Source organism: Apiospora hydei (genome assembly GCF_038363865.1).
Source record: "Apiospora hydei strain CBS 114990 chromosome Unknown utg000003l_segment0_segment0, whole genome shotgun sequence".
Classification (NCBI taxonomy): Eukaryota; Fungi; Ascomycota; class Sordariomycetes; order Amphisphaeriales; family Apiosporaceae; genus Apiospora; species Apiospora hydei.
In genome coordinates this window covers 1,805,956-1,818,754 of record NW_027117362.1, presented here as the reverse complement: position 1 = coordinate 1,818,754, position 12,799 = coordinate 1,805,956, and the positions used below count along the sequence as shown (strand labels likewise).

The 12,799-nt window shown below is 53.6% G+C and overlaps 3 protein-coding genes across 3 annotated transcripts; 1 reads left to right on the top strand and 2 right to left on the bottom strand.

Moving 5' to 3' along the window:
* Positions 1–6,027: 6,027 nt before the first annotated feature.
* PG997_002380 (uncharacterized protein) lies at positions 6,028–7,478 on the top strand (the record flags this gene model as incomplete). Its single annotated transcript, XM_066806695.1, has 2 exons — positions 6,028–6,377; positions 6,443–7,478. 2 exons carry the CDS (start codon positions 6,028–6,030, stop codon positions 7,476–7,478), a joined length of 1,386 nt encoding a protein of 461 aa, XP_066673991.1.
* A 1,785-nt stretch (positions 7,479–9,263) lies between these two features.
* On the bottom strand, positions 9,264–10,127 carry PG997_002379 (3-oxoacyl- reductase; the record flags this gene model as incomplete). The annotated part of the gene is made up of 1 exon (XM_066806694.1): positions 9,264–10,127. The coding sequence occupies one exon, from the start codon at positions 10,125–10,127 to the stop codon at positions 9,264–9,266; it is 864 nt and encodes a 287-aa protein (XP_066673990.1).
* Positions 10,128–11,123: 996 nt separating this feature from the next.
* PG997_002378 (mandelate racemase/muconate lactonizing enzyme domain-containing protein) lies at positions 11,124–12,595 on the bottom strand (the record flags this gene model as incomplete). The annotated part of the gene is made up of 4 exons (XM_066806693.1): positions 11,124–12,196; positions 12,220–12,368; positions 12,436–12,469; positions 12,523–12,595. The coding sequence occupies 4 exons, from the start codon at positions 12,593–12,595 to the stop codon at positions 11,124–11,126; spliced, it is 1,329 nt and encodes a 442-aa protein (XP_066673989.1).
* Positions 12,596–12,799: the final 204 nt, after the last annotated feature.

The window sequence follows — 12,799 nt, the reverse complement described above, 5'->3', positions numbered from 1 at the left end:
AACCCAATCGAATCCGGGGTATTCCACATTGGAAAGTTCAACCTTGCCGACAGTGTCTCCCTGCTTGTTTGGGAAGCATGTCAAATACAGTGGTGTCCACAGAATGTTTGCGCTTCAGCCTCAAAAAGACGTTTCATGGTTTGGAGTTTGGTTGCGGCATTTGTAGATCAACATTTTACATCCGGTCTATAAGGCATAAAAGCCGGTTGGTCCGCCATGAATAGATTCCAAATCCTATTTCGGGCGCGATCCGTGATTATCAGGAACAAGGGGACTCCGGCCCGGGTCCAAAGTCCCTCACGTCTTCAATCCTTGTCTTGGTTAGGTTGGAGTACTAGCAGAAATCGTATTCCCACATGCACATGCCGCGGCCGTCTTCGTCCTTTGATCGTTTCCGATGATAATACGTTGCAGATGAATTTTTATTGCCGCACCGTCACATCCTCGACCGGTTTGGGATCTCTGCATGTTGGAGTGAGATCCTAGCAAGTTTTCCGCCCGACCCAAGCAATCAGGATATGCTGGTATGCATGGCCGGAAATGAACCCTCTGTTGTTGTTTGGGCTGCTTGACTGCAGCTACTATGCAACAACTGACTGCTATGCAATGTATGTCATGTATGTGATTGTGCCAACCACCAGCCATACATATCCATCAACCCAACGACCTCGATGCCGGATGAGGTCAGAACGTGGTAGCATGCGCCGCAGTCATACTATTTGCAACGTAGGCCCCGTTATCAAGCCAATGACAACTGTCTCGGTCGCCATACCGCTTCGCAAGCTGTGACTGGAATCATATGTATGTGATAAGAGACAGATATACGGTGCTGGGTGGTGGATAGAAGGTCCGAAACCCAGGAGGCTCATGTAATATATTTGTCTGCCATGCCATGTCAGCATGCAATTGCAGCCACGAACAGTTAGTCAGTAAAGTAAGTGCATTCCCTGCCCTGTCAGACTTTACTCTTGACGGCATGCTGGCATGAGGTTGATTGCTGGACTCTGACTGGCTGCCCGGCTCTACGCCCGGCACACACACTTATTACTGATGCGGCGTATGGGTCGTGGAAACGTGTACCGGGCGGGCAAAGACGGCGGGTTCTTTTTTCCTGTCAGTTTCTGTCTTCCACGCTCCCAAGGATCTTTTCGGCTTGTGAAAACGCGATCATTGCCTCTTTCGGGATATGCTGCTGATAGCCTCGCATTGCCTCTTTCAGCCAACCAATGCTTGGCTGTTGTGTTTGGGTTTTCGAGCGGCCATATCTGCGAGCTGCCTCCTTACTTGTCTTGTCCGTCCGTCAATGGTTGGTCTTCCCTCTACTTCTATGCGCGCACCCGTTCCTTCTCGAAGACTGGGGACGGAGCCGAGCGCACCGCCAGTTGGTGATCAGCAGTCTTGCAGTGCGGGCGCCCACCACCACCAGCCATGTGGCTGAGTCCTGTTTCCTTGTTCTTGTTCTCTTGAGATGTACCCATGCTTGGATCACAATGAGCTGTGCAAACAAATGAAACACCACAAAAATGTCAACTTTCGTAAAATGACTTTTATTGCTTCATAGGTGTGTCGCAATTCCGGAGAAACGGCGGTGATTGACTGCGCGCAATGCTCCAGAGTCTGCCAGTTACGTCATCGCCACCCACCTCGTTTATCGTAGACGCCCACCAAAAAACATGGGAAAGTAGAAACCGGAGCAAACATAACGGTAACACATTGAAATCCTGATACGGTCTTCTAACAACTGGATGTAAGAAAGAATCAAAGACGTAGACAGGACAGCTGGCAGGTGAGGTAGATCACTTACGGTGGAAAAAAAAGGCCCGATAACAACCAAATATTTTTGATGGTGGCAGGCCGTAGAGTTCAAACGCTCTAACGCCCTCCTGTGATGCCATCACGGCCCATCATTTTCCCATGCTGGGCTGGCAGTGGGTGCATGGTGATTTCTCTCCGGCGAATGTGGGACCTGGGGATATAAGCGTACATCGAGATGGATGGTGTGAGATCGAGAGTAATGTATGTAATCGATTGTGATTGTCGAACTTATCCACTCCCCATACATACATCATGTACAAGTATGTACGTTAAGACACCCATAATAAATGGTTCTCTTCTTCTCCAGTCAGTTACCCAGTTCTTCGCTCTTGTGGAGATGGGGGAGCGGCTGTTGTCCGTTAGGATCTGCTATCTGCTTACCCCGTATCAGCTATGTAGGTCAAGGACTGCTTCGTGTTCGCATTGCCAAACCGACGATAGTGGCACATATCTAGCTGAAGGTGTTGATCATTAATCGGCCTTTATCCGTATCTGATCCGTGAGCGGCTCTGCGGGCCTTTTCTCTCTCAGGATTTGGTAACGACGATCCGTGGCATGTGGCTGAGACAGGCACACCGTAGCAAACGGCCAAGTGCGTCCGAGATTTACGGCTTGACGGTTGAGTGCGCCCTGCCGCCCAGGATTCGCGATTGAAAACGACTGACTGGATGCGCAAGGTATCATTCAAATCAATTGGTGCAAGATGTACAGGAACCCGTACAGAACCGTATGAAGCCGCCGCAAGTTTGCTTGGCTGTCAGCAAACGGATACGCACCGATATTACTTGCAGCAGCAGCCCCCACTAAACGTCGCCTAACCCATCTATTTCCTCAGCGCTGTTTCGCTGCCACCCTTGCACCTTTTCTGTGATAAGATCGTCACCAGGCAGCCGGAGGACCCTTATCACATGCAACCTCATATGCCCATACCCTCCAATCCAAACCACCATGGAACGCGCACAGCAGGAGTACGCTCGCATCTGTTTACATTTCCGGACTTCCTCACGTTTCGCTTCAGCACTGTATATTAGGATTGTATCGACAGGTATGTCGGTCTGTACCTTTACCTCTGGCAAGAGAGGATGTACAAGCGGCATTGAATCATATCATCTTCGCCTCTGTCGGGTACTACTACTGTCCATCGGCTGGATAGCACCATGGGACAAGTAATTACACATAGGGCTCGTCGCATGTAGCGAGGTCCCTGAGACTCAGGCATGTAAATGATACAGGAAACAGGGGAGGACGACAGAAATAGGCCCGTCGATGTGAGGCGCAACAACTTTGATGCTCATCGCCACATTGAATGTCGTGAGACCTGGCCCTTATTAGGGTCCAAGGGGTTTCTTATCAAGGGTTCCCCGTTCAGTTTATTCGGACGACAAGCGTGCAAGCCTAGGGTCCAGCTACACCCCCCTTTGGCGGTCCGCGGTATCACAAACAAGTCATGTTCACATCAGAGGTTTGTCATTGTCGTTTGGTGTACGACAACGGGATATGCGACTGGGCAGATCGCATTTGGTACGACAGAGCGACAGAGCTGGTGCCGCCGACGGCAGTACCCTTGCAGCACAGCATCTTCCTCGTCCTACTTATTGCGCTAGTAGCATCTGGGTGGTGCAGGTTCACCACCTTATCCCCCTTCCGGCCAATGGTGGGTAAGCTTCACCGGCCATGGACGTTTTCGCCGCGCCGCATGGATGATAAGGCGCGTTGAATGACTTGGAAAGGTTTTCTTACTCATCAGGGATTTGCCAAACGATCTACAATTGTGGCAGTCTTGCGGTGAGACGGAGCAGACAGTACCGCCCTGTTGACTGTAAGCTCTAATCGCGTCAACGGGATCTCGCACCGTCTAGCAGCGGAAAAGCCTGCTCCAGAACCTCGATAACATGACAGGACTCTCGAGTCATATACTGACAGTGACAAGTAACAACGACAGAAAGACGCAAGCGGCGTATTGCCATCATTGGATTGTTTTCTAGACCTCTTCCAGTCCCTAGAGCACGTGTCGGGGGTTTTCCACGGCCTGGGGTATCGGATCGGTTATGTCGGTCGTTTCGCTTTATTCATATTGACAAATCCATGTTGGTCGTCCTGACTTTGATTGTGCCGTTCCAGCCGCGGATAATAGAACAGGTAAGCAAGGGACCGGGACCGACCGACCGAGAGGCCGATGCCCTTCCCCAAAACCGCTACCCGCCGGCGGTATAGATGGGGACAGGAATAGCAGCAGCTGCCGGGTGGAGTGCTTTCTCAAGTGCCAAATGGCGTGGATGGTAGGCTGAAGAAGACGATGGATGTGACGGCGGCCGGCGGCCTGTAACGACATGCTGCAGGGGGTGTTCAATCGGGAGGGGCAGGCAGTAAGCAGGCAGTAGGCAGGCATCAGTGAGGGGTTATTCTGGGCAACCCCTCGCTTGCTCCAGACTTTTGTTGCTCACGTCTCTCGGCCTCTCCAACACGCAACACGCCTGGCATGGATGCCAATGCCAGCCTCCCCAGAGGCCGTGCCCCGTAATGCAGTCGGCTTTGCGGAGTGCGTTTTAGTGGTGACAGAGCACTCCAACTAGTGAGATGTAACAACAAGGGTACGTTGCCTACGGAAAGAAAAGGGCAGGTACTTTACTGGACTTGGGCCTTGGCTAGCTTGGAGGTCCCATCGCATGGGATTCTGCGTGCGGCCTGCTTGGGCCTGTTGTCACAACCCCACCACCACCACCCAATCTATCCCCAACCCCACCAAGCTGCTCTGGCTAAGGACTATTTGACGTCATATCTCCTGCAACGGCCCATTGTTTTCTCCGACCAGGCATGCATCTCTTCCATGGCTCCGCCGCCGGTTTCGAGCAGCATCCAGGAATCAATACTTCCCGAGATCGACCACCAACACAGGGCAAGAGTACGCCGAGGTACATACAGTCAGATGGCATTTGACTGTCCTGGCCCGAGAATGCCATCAATGATTGGTCTGACCAAACACGCCATACATGGTTTCGTACAGCCTCAAGGTCCCTTAGCGCCACCAAGGGACCGAAAATTTTCTTTTGATATTTGGCTACCGCTTTGCTTAGAGCCGTTCCTTGTCTGCTGGTGATGGCGAGCGGTCGACGGCCTGGATTGCAGAAGCCCGCAGCATCGTCGATCAAGTTATCACAGCGTCATGGGAGGGGCGTCAATTCGCAAGCAGTTACGAATAGAATCGATCTATGGAATCGCTCCAACACGTCCAACTTGCTATGTACGGCATGGGCAAAGCCATTGCCTGGACTCTGGAGGGCCCTTCTTTATGACATGACCGCTGCAGGGCCCAGGGGTTCATGGAAAACTGGCGCCAAGTCTGCCGGCTGGACCACTCACACTCGGTCTCCTGCTCAGTTGGGTTATGGTGTCATCTTACATGTGGCCGAGTCATTCTCTAGCAAGCCACTCGAGCCGTACCCGACGAATACATCTCGGAGCTAGTACTGATTGACCCATAGATTAGCGACAGGCTAAGGGGAGCCTTGCATGCCACACTCAATCACTGATTATCAGCGGCAATTTGAAAATTCAGGATACACTCGGTCGACAAGTAGTTGACCCGACTGCCGCTTGCTTCTCGGCCAGGCGAATACTCGAATACGGCTGGATCCTGCGAGGTTTGGCTGGCCGGCCCTTGAACCTACATGGCGTACGGCCGAAGTACAACCTACGTTCCCATGTCGAATCCGAATGAAGTCTAACGGCCCTGGTATGAATCAGACCAGGGTGGATGTACACGGCGTCCTTCTTTGGTTCAGATACATGTACTCTTACACAAGGCGACTCCACTGCGGTTCCACGCTGGCAACGCAGGTTTGCATGTTTACCTTGGGTATCTCTGGTTTCTGATCTCACTGCGCGTCGCCGATTAGAAAGAATACACAGCTACAACTGCTTGCCATCCATGAACCGCGTATCCACCGTTTTCAAGACTACCGACTACCCACCCGTTCCCACTCTTTCCAACTCCCAAGGTGTTGATCGATAGATATATAATGGAGTCTCCCCGGACCTTCAGATGGATCTGTCTGTATACTCATTCTCCAGTCCATTCCGCATATCTCTCTACACCTCCCGACTTCATCGTCGTGAATGCTAGCCTAGAGTTTATACCAATCACCAACAACCTCATCTTTTGATTTACCTGCGTGTCGAGTTCGTTCATTACCCAAAACTCAAACCCTCATCATGTCTCTAGCACCCGATTCCCAGCACTACAAGCCCTCGTTCCACCGAGGAAGCTTTGTCGACGAGTTGGAAAATGCCCGAGGCGCGCTATCCAAGAAGATGCTCCGCGAAGACCAAGCCAGGCCTAGCTCTTCCGACTCGGCCCCGTCTCTGAGCCCGACTCACAGCGCAACCCCGTCTACTCCCCCGTCCGAGCCCATTTCGCCAAATGAGGATGGCGACCTCGTTGCAGACAGCTTCGCCTTCGCCTTCGATATTGACGGTGTCCTCATTCGGGGCGGCCGTGCGATTCCGGAGGCCGTCGAAGCCATGAAGGTGCTGAACGGCAAGAACGAGTACGGAATTAAGATGTAAACTCTTCTCGCACACCGGCTTCAAGCTTATCATATCAATACTAACCTATCACTTTTAACAGTCCCTACATCTTTTTGACCAACGGTGGCGGTAAATCGGAGGCTGAAAGATGCGCCGACCTTTCCCGTCAGATGGAGATCGACATCTCACCCGCCCAGTTCATCTGTGGACACACCCCCATGTCCGAGATGTCAACCAAGTACAAGACTGTACTAGTTGTTGGCGGTGAGGGTGAGAAGTGTCGTCAAGTTGCCGAGTCATACGGCTTCGCAGACGTCGTTACCCCAGGAGACATCATCAAGCACAACAGTGCTACTACCCCCTTCCGTAAGCTCACCCCTGAAGAGCTTGCCAACTCTCGTCAGCGTGACTTCAGCGAGACTACCATCGAGGCCGTCTTTGTCTTCGCGGATTCTCGTGACTGGGCTGGCGATCTGCAGATCATCCTTGATGTCGCCATGTCTAAGGGCGGCCGTCTTGGCACCATGTCGGAGACCTTCGATGAGGGCCCACCCATTTTCTTCTCTCACAACGACGTCCTTTGGTCGGCTGCCCATGACGACCCACGCCTTGGCATGGGCGCTCTCCGTGGCATTGTCGAATACACCTTCAAGGAAGTCACCAAGGGAAAGACCCTTACCACTCAGGCGTTTGGCAAGCCCCAGATTGGCACCTTCGAGTTCGCTACCCGTCTCCTGAAGAAGTGGCGCAAGAGCGCCCACGGCCTGGACTCGCCGCCCGAGACAGTCTACTTTGTCGGCGACACACCCGAGAGTGACATCCGCGGCACCAACCAGTTCAACACCAAGGCCGAGAACGACTGGTACAGCATCCTTGTCAAGACCGGTATCTACCAAGACGGTACCGAGCCATCTTACAAGCCCCGCACCACTGTCCCCAACGTCCTTGATGCTGTCAACTTCGGTCTCAAGCGCGAGATGGAGCGCCGCGAGAGGAAGCAACTGTCCAACAGCGAGCAGTATGCCACCACTAAGCAGAAGCCACAATTGACCGACCTGCCCAACTGGCTTTTGGACAGCTCGGACTGCGCCGTCCTGAGTCCTTCTGAGGAGCGCGCGCTCTCATGGGTCGCATGAGCAATTCCACCAATGCGACCAACACGAATTCACGATTTAACTGTTTTATGATACCAACCCTGTTATTTTTCTTTATATTTATTCTTATTAAACCCCGCCAACATTCTGTTTCACGTCTAAATTTCATAGAGCGCCTACGGCTAGACCAGATCATCGCGCTTTTTTATGTTTTCACAACTGGCGCAACTTGGGGCAATTTATTGTTACGGATTTCCATCATTGGCATCAGGATCAATCTGAGTCTATTTGGCAGTTACTACAAGTATTGTGACAATCATTGGGCGGAGTTCTACTTCCTTTACTCTCTTCTGTCAAGGCGTGAGAAGCGCCAATTCGTCCTACAGTCATGCTGTCCATTACGAGAAAGGAAGGACATGGGAAACTTGAGGGAGTGAGCTAGATAGCGAAATGAAAAAAAGTAAATGAACTTAAAAATGGCCTAATGTTTTTGTGATGCATTCTTGTAGACTTGTCTCTACTCAGTATTGACCACATCGGGTAACGATGTTTGGTGACAACGCAGAAGCTACGGCAAGAGCTTTCGACTCGCAAGCGCCGCATTTCGCCGGTCGGATTCTTGTCAGATATTGAGCGAGGCCTCCACGCCAACCAAAGAGAGATACGCCGAGTCGAAATTCCAAGGTTCTTTTACTTTTGCTCGTCTCGGACACATGGCCACTAATCAACCCTGCGTAAGATCGCCGACTTTGCCGGCTGCGCCCGGCATGGTTGTATCAAACGACGGTCTGATATTGAGCGTGTTAGCTTGTTAGGTAGGCAAGTAGGTAGGTAGGGGGAGAGCCACAATTTCCGTCGAGGGACCGGAGAAACTTGCTTTTCTTGCATGGCCTGCATGAGTAGTGGGACCGTCCGTCTCTAAACCGAAACTGCCGCCGTCTCCTTCTTTCATATTGTGATGGGCAGGGCAACCTCCGCAAGGCTATCATCAAGTCTATTCACTACAAGAGTCAACAACCCCGTCCGTCCATCGCTACCCCGTACCCACACATGATGGGGGATGGGGGATGGGGGATGGGGCTATGCACTTATGTGCAAGGACGACTCCTCCGCGTTTACCGCGTCCGTGGATAAGGATGCTGGGATGGGTGTAAGTAAGTCTGGATGTACCATGTAATGTATGGGAAACTCCGCACCATCATCCCTTGGTTCACCGTACCGCCGTCGACTCCTTGTCCGTCCGTCGTCGTCTCCTGGCGAATGAAACTCACGCCATTCCCCACGAAAATGCGGACTCGACTGCGCTGATTTTCCAGCAAGAGTACCAAGTTGATGTAAGATAGATATGTACATTGGCCCGGGATCAGCAACCACCTACCCACTCTCCCCCCTCTTTCGTCTCCTCCTCCGCATTATCTGTGCTGGTGATATCCGGGGTTGGGGTCTCTCCTCGGGACCACCTCTGTCGCGCCAAGATGAACCGGCATCGAGTAAAGCAGCCACCCACCCACCCGTAAAGCCCGCCCGGCCGGCTCAGGCTGGGGGCAGGCAGACCCAGTGTCCGTGTATATCCATACCTAGCACAGGGTAATAGACATACACACTCCATAGCAAGGCAAAGGGATGGATGTACACACGTACATGCAACGAATCGAGATCACCAACGCGAATTCAGCCCATCATGCTGGTACTATGCTGATGCTTACTCCGCTATAAGACATGAAAATGGAGTAGTAGAAAGAGTACTGCATGTAAAGTGGCCTCGAAACGCCAAACACCCCTGATCCTCGAGAGTCTGCTCGCTCGCTCGTATTTCGCTGCGCCTCGCTACTTCTCTCTCTCTCTCTCTCTCCTGCCTACTTTACTGCAAATTGACAAACAGCCCCCATCCACCAGCAGCTGCGCCCCCGTCACGTACCCGCTCAGCTCCTCGCACGCCAAGAAGACGGCCGGGCCGGCCATGTCGCGGGGCTCGCCGGTGCGGCCGAGGGGGATGCGGCCCTCCATGTAGGCGCGCTTGGCGTCGTCGCTGAGGTCCGCGTCGTTGAGCTGGGTCCGGATGGTGCCGGGCAGCAGCGCGTTGCAGCGGATGCCGTGCTTGCCGAGTGCGACGGCGCAGCTTTGCATCAGCGACAGCACGCCCGCCTTCGTGGGCGTGTAGTGCGTCTGCTGGCCCCCGCCCACGAGGGCCGAGATGCTCGAGACGCCGAGGATGCTGCTGCGGGAGGTCGAGTCCTGGTCGTGTTGGGCCGCCATTTGGCGCGCGGCGGCTTGAACGACGTAGAAGGCGCCGTCGAGGTTGGTCCGGACCGTGCGCGTGAAGAGGTCCGGCGTCAGGTCCAGGAACTCGGCGAACGTGCAGATGCCCGCGTTGGAGACGCAGATGTCGAGGCGGCCGAACTTGGAGACGGCGTGCTCGACCAGCTTCCGGCCCGTCTCCGGGTCCGTGACGTCGCCGGGGAGGTGGTCGAGCTCGCCTACCGTCACGCCTTCTGGAGTTCCTGCGGCTTTGAGGGACGCGGCTTCCGACAGCAGCGCGTCTAGGTGTGTCGAGTCCCGCGGCAGGTCCAAGTGGTTGACGACGACGTTGCAGCCTTGGCGCAGGTACTCAAGGGCGATGGCGCGGCCGATGCCCGTGGTACCGCCCGTGATGATGGCGGTCTTGCCGGCGAGGAGGTTCGTGGCGGGCATTTTGTCTGTCTTCTTAAGGTCTTCTCCTCTTGGTCTTTGATATTGCGACCGCTTGCTTGCCTTTCTTTTTCGTTATTCCTTCTCTTTGCTGGCTAAAAAGCCTGGAGCCGAGAAAGATGAAGTAGAAGGGAGACGAATATGCAGAGATACTAGTCAGAAGACCACCGCACGAAAGCTATCGAGTTCAGTGCCAATGAAGATGAAGAAGAACAGAGAAAACTGAGTGAGTGATGATGGGAATTCTGTAGAAGCCCGCTCTCTTCGTCCTATAACACGCGGTAGGTACGGACTGCTAGCTCCGGGGAGGGAATTGACCACCAAGATGGCCGGGGGTCACGATGATGCAGCGAAGACAGCTTCAGGCGCTCAACCACGGCTCTGCAGATGGGCTTGGCTCACAGTACGGTGATTTGGGTGGTGGTAGTATTCGGGACCCAGTCAATTTTGACTGCATAAAATCTGCACCGTACTTAGTCCGTTATCAACGACAAAAGATCTCGTCGTTCTCAGGGCACAGCTTCTTGAGCGAGTCGCTGCAAAGCAAGCTTCGTTCTGCCCCGCGTTTCGGGTTAGTGGAAACCGAATGGAGGGGTCTTTCTATGACGAAGTTGGTGGGGGCAGATTGGGGATTGAAAGTAAACAAATTCACCGTAAATAACTCGGGAAACTGACATGAAGCATGGGATGCGATAACTTGGCATAATTGAGCGGTCAATTGGCAAGCAGTCACTCGGGATCCTAAGCGGAATTTGTACGACGTTCACAGTAGCATTGATGTGAGTATGAAACTTGTATACATTGATCCTCCGAAGATACAGGCAGTCTGGTTTTCAGGTACGGTAGCTAGCTAAGGCAGTGGCAACATGTTCGTTTAAATTTCGAATCCGAGCATATCACTAAATAACCATCTTCCTCTGAGCTCCAGGTTCTCCAAACAAGCAGAAAACTGTCCTCAGAATCAGAACTTGACTTATAGCCCGCCATCGAATCCCCAAACTATGTAGATGCAGACGGCGCGGCTTCAGTCTCAGTGGCCTCGGCAGGTTCCAATGCCCTCATGGGTGGTGGGTTAAGAAGGTAAGCAGACGAGATCAGTTTCGACCTCGCCGCAGGGTTGATCGTCAAGCCGAACCCGGGCTTGTCCAGGTCCGCCGACGTCAAGAAGCCCTTGGTCGGGATGGGCTCGTCCATGAAGAGGTCACCGAAAACCGGGAGGACGCTCTTGCCGTCGGGCGAGTTGGCCAGGTACTCCTGGAACGGCGTGTTGGGCTGCGATATGACAAAGTGGTAGCTGTACGGGCCGCTAGCGTGCGGCACCACGGGGATATCGTATGCCGCCGCGTGCGAGGCCACCTTGAGCAGCTCCGTCATGCCGCCGAGCCACATGACGTCGGGCTGGATGATGTCGAGGTTGCGGTTCTCGATGAGCTTGCGGAAGCCGTAGCGCGAGTACTCGTGCTCGCCCGTCGTGAACTTGACGGTCGGGTGCGCCCGCTTGATCTGCTCGAAGCCGTCCGTGTCGTCGGGCGTCAGGCACTCCTCCCACCAGCTGATGCGCAGGTCCTTGCACGCCTCCACGATCTCGATCGTGTACGACACGTTCAGGCTCATGTAGCAGTCCACCATGATGGGGAAGTCCGGGCCCACGCTCTCGCGGTGCTTGCGCAGGAAGGCGATGTTCTTCCGCAGGCCCTCGTGCCCGTCCGCCGGGCAGTAGGGCAGCGGCACCTTGGCGCCCCAGAAGCCCATGTCCTTGGCCGCGGTCGGCTCGGGGCCGGTGCAGTAGAAGTCGATCTTCTCGCGGGCGGCGCCGCCGATGAGCCGGTAGACGGGCTCGTTGCGCAGCTTGCCGAGCAGGTCCCAGATGGCCAGGTCGATGACGGAGATGACGGCGACGGGCAGCCCCTTGCGGCCGTAGAACATCGAGGCTCGGTACATCTGCTCAAATAGGAGATTCGTGTTGCGGGGGTCGGCGCCAATGAGGAAGCGTTCGAAATGCTGGTGGACCAGCCAACACCCCGGCGGGCCTAGAGTCATGACCAGATGAATATCGACGGTACCAACCCGGGCTGCATAAGAGAATATCACTTACCACCGAATCCTGTGGCAAATCCTACAGTGCCATCAGTGGCTTCTATCTCTACCAGGAACGAGCCCAGGACGTTGATGCCCCAGCTTGTGCGAGACTTCTTGTACTGGTCCCAGATTGAGCATGGTGTAGAGATATCGGTGTCGATCAACCTAATGAATGGCAAATATAGTTAGAATAAGGTCAGATGTATTGATTCAATGAGAGGGATATACTCACCAATGCCCTCCTTTGACGTTGTGATAATCGCCGCCTATATGGAGGTCAGTACTTGATGGCCAGGAGCTACATGACTCTAGAACGTACCTGAGCCAACACCTCCGATGATGAAGGTCCGAATGGCCTTGATAGTGGGGAAGTTCCTCACCGAGGAAGACATGATGTGTGATAATTATGTGTAATTATGAAGTGTAATACCTGACCTGGCTGATGACGGTTGTGGTAAGATGCTTGAAAAATGAGCAAGTTGAGTGCGTTACAAGTATAGAAAAGCTTCGCCTCCAAATCAGAGTCGATAGATAACTACAAGTCAAATCATTGAAGGTCATATAACACGATATGTAGGCAGAAATGCGCATGTAGT